Genomic DNA, 10,115 nt, shown 5'->3' on the forward strand with positions numbered 1-10,115 from the left:
CGGCCCTTCTACATTGGATAGGAGGCGGCCCAGGGCGGCAGCAGCGCTTATAAGCTTCGGGCCGAGTTGGATAAAATGCTGTCTGAAGCTCCATCTTCCGACCAGGATCAGGCCAGATACCTCATCTGGGCTTGCACCTTAATCCCACGTCCCTTGGACGGTGATAGACACCCCTCGAGAGGGACCCCGACGTGGACCGTGGAATAGGAGGGCCTCTGTTTTTTGGCAGAGACCCTCAAGCCCAGCATCCTAATCCGGTCCATTGTGAGTGACACTCCGAACTCGGCCAGGCGGGCCGTATCCTGAAAGGTCCGAACCGTCGCCGTGATGAGGGTGTCATCCGCGTAGCACAACACCCTCATTCCGGGAAGGATGGGGGCCCTAAGGAGCCAATCGAATCCGACGTTCCACAGGATTGGGCCGAGTACCGACCCCTGTGGAACGCCGCAGCCTACCCAACGCCGGACAAGTCACCCATCGCCCCCTTCCCAGACGACCACTCGGTCCCGGAGGTATGCCCCCAACAGCCTTCTGAGATAGAAAGGCACCCCGTGGTATCGGAGTGATTCCCTTATAGTGTCGAAGGGAAGACTGTTGAAGGCGTTCGCTACGTCCAGCGATACCGCCAGGATTACATCCCCTCGGGCCACCGCCTCCGTGGTCCAGGTCTTTAGGGCGTCAATGGTTGATCGATCCTCCCTGAACCCGTACTGAGTCTCTTAAAGACCCGGCCCCACCTCGTTGAGGTGCTGAATAAGACGGGCAGCGAGGATCTTCTCGAAGAGCTTGCCCGTCTCATTCAGCAGCACAATTGGCCTATATGCCGAAGGAGAATCGAGTGGACGTTCCTCCTTCGGCAACAGAACCAACTTTCCTTCCTTCCACAGCTTCAGAAACTGCCCACTGGAAAGACATTCATCAAACAGTTTCCGAAGCCTCCCACCTAGATGTTCCAAGGCGTCACGCAGAACACGCCCTGGAACACCGTCCGGACCCGGCGCTGTGGTTTTGGCCCTCAATCGTTCGAGGGCCATTTCCATCTCTCGCTCCGTAACGTGTGGTGGAGCCGCACTGTCATCTATTACAGAGCGAGGGGGCATACTTGGTGGGACGTGTTCGCCTGGTTGGGGAAATAATTCACCAACCAGTCGCAGGAGGAGATCCGGCGGCAACGTTTCCGTCGCAGGTGCGCCATGTGTGCGGAACTTTCCTCGCACACCACGGTACGGGCGTCCCCACGGGTCCCTGTTCAGGCCCACCAGAAGCTCCTCCCTTGCTCTCTCCTTAGCTTGACTTATCTCCTGCTGCAGCTCCTTATTCAGCTGGCGATAAGTGGCCCACAGACGTCCGCGTCGAGGCCATTGTGCCTGCGACAGCGGACGTATGCCCTCCGCGCCCGGTTACATGTCGCTCGAAGCTCCGCTATTTCGGGCGACCACCAGTATATCTGGTGGCGTGGTACCCTGCGCCGGGTCCTCGGCATGGCCGCATCGCACAACTCCTTTAGAGCGCTGCGCATGCGGTCCGCCAGCTCGTCGACACTGGCACCCTCCCTCCTTCCCGCGGAACCCCACCGCTGCACGATAGCAGCTTCCCTGACCAGCTCATGATCCAGCTGGCCAAGGGACCACCTGGGGAGCGTGGTTGGCACCCTCAGAGGTTCCGCTGGCCTGCAAGAGGTGGAGATCTCAAACCGGATGTATCTATGGTCCGACAGAGTCTCCACCTCCTCCTCTACTCTCCAATTTCTCACTCTGTGCGCCGCGACAGGCGTAGCGAACGATAACTCCACCACGGACCCTCCCTGCTGCCTCACGCAGGTGTGCACCTGCCCCCTGTTAAGTAGGGACAGGCTGGAGTGTAGTGCCAACACCTGGACAGCCCTCCCTCGCGGATTCGTGACAGGATTTCCCCAGGCACGTGATTTCGCGTTGAAGTCACCGAGAACCACTATCGGTTTCGGAGACTGCCTGGACACCGCAGCTCTGACAGAACTGAGGTAGCTCTCGAACTCCGCCAGGCCGCGGTTGGGGGAGAAGTACGTTCATACTACTACGTACTCTCCCCACCCCGCCACTACGTAGCCCGAGCCCCTCTTAATGAGTGAGAGGGAAGGACCCGTACCGTTCCGAGTGAGGACTGCCACGGTGCCGTCCAAGTCCCCTACCCAGTGAGATAAGGGAGGGACGAAATAGGGCTCGCAGGCCACAGCCAGGTCGTTTTGCCACTCCGCCATGGATTGCAGTAGCAGGTCCTGAGCCCCGGCGCGGTGGTTGACGTTCGCCTGGAGGAAGTTGAGTTTGTTTCTCATGTTGAAATGGCTGCTTCCTCTACGGCCTGGCGCCGTCCGACGTTTGTGATGGTGTGATTGCCTAATACCATCTTTCCTTTTGTGATGGGAGGGTTACACTCTCCCGAGCCCATAACGTACCCAGAAAGTCTTCCAGCGTCCGCACATACTGCACAGTGCAGCCTTCCAGTGCAGCTCGAAGACTTGTGGCCCTCGACACCACACCGGAAGCAAAGCCCACCTCGTTTCGCCTTGGATGGGCAGAGTATCTTCGTGTGTCATGTGCCTCCAACTCTGATAACTAAAAAGACCCTTGTGCCTGTGCTCACTGACTCTTCCTTCAAACCGGAACGAAGACAAAGTAAAAATTACTACTGCTTCAGAAAAGAAAATACCAAACTATAAAAGAACCAGGGCAATAAAGAACAGGTTTCTTATTAGGTTTTTAATTTTCTTTATCGACGGCTTAATACTAACTTACATATCTATTTATAAATGATTAATTTAAATTGTGTATCCAAAATCTGAAAAGAAGTCTAGACAAAACAAACGTATACGTTTTGATTTTTTTACGTACCCGCCATTAGAACTTATAACGCGTTGATAAATAGAAGTAGTATAAATCGGTGCATTAAAACCGGTTGGTTGACCAGACGTCGCGTCCCGCCTCACACCCTCGCGCCCTCTTATTTGTCATAAGACGTTGAGGACACATCCATATGACAATAGTGTGTGGTAGTGTTAAATGGCTGTGAAATTCGAATCGCGTAAGATTTAAAAAAATTACAATTTCTATTTGGCTAGAGTATAATTTTCTACATTGTTGGTTACACATTAAAGAAAAACCTTGTATATCATACATGGTTATACCACTGATGTTATGGAGTCCCGAAACCGTAAATGAATATTGTGGTAGTGTATTATATTGTAAAATTGTTATTACCATACCATGTTATAATGTAGTTTGTATTTAGCTTTTACAGTTACTTAGTAATCCTCACTCTTTACCCGGTCAGACGAGAATTACATGTTAGTATATGTATGTATGTGTTCTTATTAAAGGCACTCGCTCGGTTACTATAAGGCTTATCTTGAATGAATAATGACGTTTCACACGCTTACAATGTTATAACATAAAACAAACTCATAAGATTTATATCTATGTATGCTAAATATATTTTCCCTTTAAAATAATTATTATAATCAAAAACTCAAAACCAAAATCCAATCAACAGCCTATCATTGTCCGCTGCTCATACATAGGCCTCTCCCAAGGTGCGCCAAAGCTCCCTGTCCTCCGCATTTCGCATCCAGTCGGTGCCCGCCACCTTCTTAAGGTCATACACCTTAAGAAACCAAAATAAAACCAAAATAGACCTTATAAAAACGTTTTTAATCATTAAGTTAATAGGTGAGCTTGGACTCATATTTACATTTTTCTAAATAAAAATTACATAAATAAATTGACGAATTTAAATATAAGTATTCTCTTAATACCTTTGTCATGATTTTTTATTTATCAGTTATTTTGGCATTTCAACAATTTATAACATTTACTAAAAACTTAGTCATTATAAACGAATACTTCTAAGATAAAACATAAGCGACTTATTGTGTATGTGTGTGTAACCAGCTTTACCGTCCATATTCAATCCTAATCAGTTGTTCTCGTAGCGACGCGTGCGCAAGTGCTGCCATATTGTATCGTGTTTCTGTGATAATATTTACTAGAAATGATTTGTCATATAACAGACAATGGTAAGTATTCGTTTTTAATTACGATATTAATATTACTTATTACTGAAATAATCGGATTCAAAAGAAAATTCAGTTTATTGTTTGGTAATAATTTAATGAACCTTTACCTGGAAATGTTAATCAGGTCAGTAAACTAAACTTTTCTTGATAAGAGATTAAATTGATTAAAGTGATTATTTAAAAATTAACAACAGCGTTCCATTTTAAATACATTATTAAAGTAATGTGTATGTGAAACGAACGGTCGGTTGTGTATATGTATATTAGGTTATGTTGAAAAATTGTGTATACTTTTACTTGTTGGTTGAGCTTTGTGCAAGCCCGCCTGGGTAGGTTCCATCCATTTATCATAATATATTCTACCACCAAACATCCATATTTACTATTGATGTGTTCCATACCGTACTGTACTCGTACGAGTGCAAGCTGTGTTCCGGTTGGAAGAGTGTTACCTCTTAATTCTCTAGGTTGGTAGATCATTGGTGATGTAACGACTGACCTATATAATATTAAAAAAAAACTATATTTACTACATGTTATTGGAATATTATTAAAGCTGTTTTCATAAACATGTCAATTCATTCAATAATGACATAACGCGACAACATTTTCGTAAAACCGTGTTTCCGAATAAACATTGGTCACGCCGATATTAAAAGATAACCGGAAAATGTTAAAAATCTTCGAACACAATTAAAAATATAACACCACACTATTATATATTCACCAATAACACGAACAATTTTGATATAATATAATCAATTATGATATCATTTACGATTTATATATAAAATACATTGGTCCTATATTGTTAAAAGTATTTATTTAATAAGATTTTTCTGATTCTACTCGATGGTTTACGAACATATAATTAATAATATAAAAATATCTTCAAGAGATTTACAGTAAAAAATCTCGGTTTATAGATACTAGTTTAAGCTGGTCAGAAATAAGACACCTTTGTCGATGTTACGTTATTTATTGTTCGATTAATAATTTTAATACAAAAATATAATTGGTAATTCCTCCAATTTTCTAAAAATTGCTACCACGACAGTTGTCCTCTCCCATAATGACAGTTAATGGCCATATGTAATTTTATTACAAGTTATATCTAACCGACAGACAATTAATAAGGAGCTAACACTTCTGTATTTAAATATTAAGACTCAACAATTCCCCACTGATGGGAAAATAACGTAGATCGTTTTGAATAAAACTTAATGCAATTGTCGTCTAAATGTTTATATGTATGAACTCGCAGTAGAGCAGTTTTCAATACAAGACAATGCGGTATTGTTCGGTGTAGCTTCAAGTCTTGTCCAAAGTGCTTTTTAAAACAGATGTCCGAAAAATACGTCGTATGAATTCTAAACAGCCAGTCTGTCATTCAAATAAACATATTTCAAGCGTTAGCTTAAACAATTGTTTTGTCTGAATTAATGAAACATGAATAATCCTTTAAGCTATGTAAAATATATTTTATAGATATCTTATATAAATATGATTATGTTTCTTTATGTTTTATATAAATATGATCATTTTTTGTGTATAGATTAACTTTAACTTACACGAATATTAAGTTGGTTGTATTTTTATCGCTTATATTCTTTATTTTTGTATGTTCACCTTAACCGATTAATCGGAAATTCTTTGATAATTTGAGCTTTGTTCTATTGAGTTAGGTCCCCAAATTGCACCATAGTATATTTTTATTGTCATACAGATTGCTAGAACATCTGGAAAAATATGTTTGTTAGATCCATTTATTGATAACATTGTAAATATTGTATTTGATTCGTTATAAATTAAGTTTTGCGATAATATGACAACCGATTTCATTGTATTAAACTGTGTTATATGAGATTTGAACTCAATACATATTTTTTCTATTGATGGAAACCAATGGAGCCGAGATGGTCCAGAGGTTATTAAACCAAAGATTCAAAGAATCAATGAAATCAAGTCGGGCAAGTGCTACTGAATATTCAAGTGATTAATTTGCAATTATAGTAATTCATCTCCAGCTCAGCGGTGAAAGAAAACATCGTGAGACAACCTGCATGAGTAATAAACACAATGTATCTAAGAAAAAATTGCGTGGCAGACGGTATAATGGGAATATTCTTTCTAAATTCTAGTTCAGATTAATGCAAAATTATGTACATATATTGAAATTTATTTGTTAAAGAATAACTCAGTCTGTTTAACTCTGCTGATATCATAACTAGATAGTATTATAAAAATAAAGTGCTTGTGTACAATATAATTAACGAAGTATTATCGTAATTTTATTCCAAACACAATTTTTTTTTCTTTACAGGATATAGAATAGAATCCCTGACACCAACTACCTTTCCCGGTGCATTAAAGGTCAGTGTATATAAAGGAGCATTAGCTAACTGCTTTGTACAGTTGTTATTATGAATTGAAAATAAGACAAAGATCCGTCGCAGCTAATTGCATTTTCTATTTATCGTTACATAAAACCAAACATTATTATTTATTCTAAAACAAAATCAAAGTATTATTTTCTGTAGAATCTATATATTGCGAACAGTCGCACCTTTTCAATTAATTTGATTTTGTGATTTTAAAGAGCCTTTTTAAGCTTAATTGAATAAATAATATTTAGATTTTGACTTTATACAATTCCATTTATTAAAATTATACCAACCAAAATATATAAAATCCGCAATTACTTTCTTAAGAAATTCATTCCAAGCACCAAAAAAATAATTCATTTCTGCAAATAATAAAAAAATTAATGCTTTAACGTCTGGTTTATGTATAAAGATTAATTTAATTGTGACAACCCGTCGCCAGTGTGTTGCAGTAACTTCTTTAAAATTCTGTTTGTCGTGGAAGATGATTAAGGAGTTACTGATCTCGTAATCTGTGTCCTTACTTAATTAGCACGTGGCATAATGTATGAGATTTACGTCCACAAAGACGTGATAGGATTATTATTATTTAACTATTATTATGTAACCACAATATGTATATGTATTTGAGACCATTATTTTACATCAAAGAGGTCTTTATAGAACACGTAAAGACTATGAGAGTAAGTGAATTGAGAATATGTCTGTTGAGAATGTTCTATAAAAATAGGTTTGAAGAATAATTATTACTATACAGAATACGCCAGCAAAGATAAATAATTATTATCAATAATCATAATTATAATCAATATAATAAAATCAATATAAATCAATATAATAAATATAATAATATAATAATTATAATAATAATCATAATCAATAAGCATAATTTATAATATTGCTAAAAAAGATTTAACTGATATACTTTTTAGAAATTGTAGTACTAATAGTTTTTCGTTTAAATTCAGGTAATAAAGGAAGCATTCTGTCAAGATGAAGCCATATCAATTGGTTCAGAAGTGAATACGAATCCTAAAGCGGCCGAGGAACTTCTCGAATTATGCGCAGATGCAGCACTGGACGGCGTTTCGTTGGTTGCCGTGAATGTAAAGACAGAAGAAGTGGTAGCAGTTGCGTTTAACAAAATACAGGTAGATACACCTTTGTTAACTTCAATTTTATCTTTATGCGTTACCAATAAATATGCACTGAGCAGAAAACACAACCCCGTGCCCTGTGTTCGCGGGGACAAGTGTCACAGGTAGGTTCAGCACAACGTCTCATTTTGATTTGTGCGATCAATTACATTAAAAAAATATGGATAAAAAATATTATGAAAAATATATTAATAAAAATATTGTGACAGATAGTTCCGGAGCAAAACTATAAAAATTACAAAAACACTCTCTCTCACTTGTTCGTAATTTTTACGTTTTTATTTATATAAAATAGTCTCATTGTCCTACCAAAGATAAGAACGAACTATGGCAAAAAAATGATCACATTTAAAGGAGTCCAACTTTTTAACAAAATACCCTCAAATAAACGAAATGTAAACTCGCTTAACACATTTATGACACGACTGCCGCGTATCTTACAAAAGACCATTCGGTTCTAAGCTAGTAGTTACAATGTGTGTAACGACGAATGTAATAACTAATTTTAAGTTTATCATTGTTCTCATGTAAGTGACGTTAGTCTTTATGGTAATAAATATTCTTTAAGCCTTAAAAAAATCTTATAACTAAAAATTGGTAAATAAAAAATGAAGCAAAAGAACAATTACCGAGAAATATTATTTTAATGCAACTCAAATAATCCCTTTTTCCGTGAATAACAAATACAATAAACGTCTTTACAATAATAAACTACAGATTGTAAGTAATTCGTTAAAAATTGTAACGGATGTACTTTCAATGTTTTTTTACAACGTGCGCTATCAAAATAATTGCTTTCACTTTATTTTTATTTAAAAATAAAACAGAACTTTATCGTGTAAACGACAAAAATGTAAACATGTTTTTAACAGGTTAAAACGTCGGATGCATCAGAAAAGCCATTCTTTGAAATATTTGCCGACGAGCGCTGTACACAAGCTTCATCGCGCTCGCTTATACAATTTATGGCCGACGTTGACGGGAGGTGCAATTTATTTGAAAAGTGAGTATATTAATTTTTTTGTCACTATGATAAATTCCCAAAAAAAAAACATAAACGCGGTAATTGGTGACACATAAAACTAAATGAACATTGTATAGATTTAACAATTACCAACTACGCAACTTTGTCTCACTAAGTCTCTCAACTAAAAGTATATAATTGTAAAAAACTGTTAAAAATAAAATCATTTTATTACATAATTATTTATATTAAAGCCTTAAATTGATGTTGAAATAATATTAATTAGCTTTTAACTAATTCCAGGTACAAAGTCGATTGCAGTCTTGAAATCATGTTTTTAGCAACATTTCGGGAACACAGAAGACAAAACCTGGGTACACAACTCTGCAAATGTTCGATAGATTTAGGGAGGAAAATTAAAGATGGCGCCATTACACCTATTAACGTTGATGATCTCGGTCCGGAATATTCTCATTTAAAAATGCGTAAACCAATAGACACATACCCAAAAATTTGTCAAGCGATATGGACAGCCGAAGGTTCCCGGAAAATTGGTAGAACTCTAAATTTTACAGTTCACTTGGCAGTATCTCTGTCGGAATTCGTGTTTAATGGAAAAACTTATGCAGAGCGGATTGGAGATGAAGCTGCATTTTGTGAAGTTGCGGCATTATCTTTGTAATGACTTGTAAATTAAAATCTGCAACTAGTAAACTGAAAATTACAGTCAAACAAAGCGTTTAAAACAATACAAGACTATTTTCTGTAAGCAAACACTTTCAAATTAAATTAAATTATAAGCATAATAGAATATAAAATCAACGGTAGATTATAATATTATTATTAGAATAAAAATTATTTTAGAAGCCATTGTAAATCCAAATAGGCAGTTATTAAAGAATAATTTTGATTGCCTGTATTTTGATTCCAATTCACAAGTCCTGATAACGGTACAAGAGACAGCCAGATATCGACGGATTTAATTGCATTTGGTAACTTGGAGCAAATTGGTTCTGGTAATTGATTTGGTCTCGACATTGACTTTCCCAGACCATCTCACGGCCCTTATTCCATTAATCCTCGATTGTTGTCCCAGTGCTTATTGAAGTTTAAAAAAATCATTAATTATTTTCTTAATCGATGTTCAGGGAACGGATTTTTAAAATTTTATAATAATAATAATAATAATAATAATAATATCCTGGGACATTTTTCACACACGGCCATCTGATCCTAAATTAAGTATTAAAATTTATTTGTTGTATTATATTACTTTACTTTGAAAAAATATGAGTTTTCATTTGTATTTCTTCGTACCTACACCATACTAAAATATCATAAAGTATGATACTAGTTTAACTGATGAGATATTACGATAGTTTTAAGTCAACCATAAGCTATATATAGTATAGTACAGTTGCACAATTTTTCAGATAAAGATAAAGGACATTGTCGGTTTGCCAAAATTGACAAATATTCGAAAACTTTGCATTTGTTTTGATATTAAGATCATTAAAAAACATATAAAAAGTCGGCAGCATCTATCTTATGTAGATAATTTA

The 10,115-nt window shown here is 37.3% G+C and overlaps 1 protein-coding gene across 1 annotated transcript; it reads left to right on the top strand.

Annotated features, from left to right (window-relative positions):
* The first annotated feature begins 3,968 nt into the window (after nucleotides 1–3,968).
* On the top strand, nucleotides 3,969–9,829 carry LOC126774425 (uncharacterized). The gene is made up of 5 exons (XM_050495951.1): nucleotides 3,969–4,048; nucleotides 6,372–6,421; nucleotides 7,401–7,583; nucleotides 8,462–8,592; nucleotides 8,857–9,829. The coding sequence occupies exons 1-5, from the start codon at nucleotides 4,024–4,026 to the stop codon at nucleotides 9,233–9,235; spliced, it is 768 nt and encodes a 255-aa protein (XP_050351908.1). The 5' UTR covers nucleotides 3,969–4,023; the 3' UTR covers nucleotides 9,236–9,829.
* Nucleotides 9,830–10,115: the final 286 nt, after the last annotated feature.

This window comes from Nymphalis io, chromosome 16 (assembly GCF_905147045.1).
Source record: "Nymphalis io chromosome 16, ilAglIoxx1.1, whole genome shotgun sequence".
Lineage (NCBI taxonomy): Eukaryota > Metazoa > Arthropoda > Insecta > Lepidoptera > Nymphalidae > Nymphalis > Nymphalis io.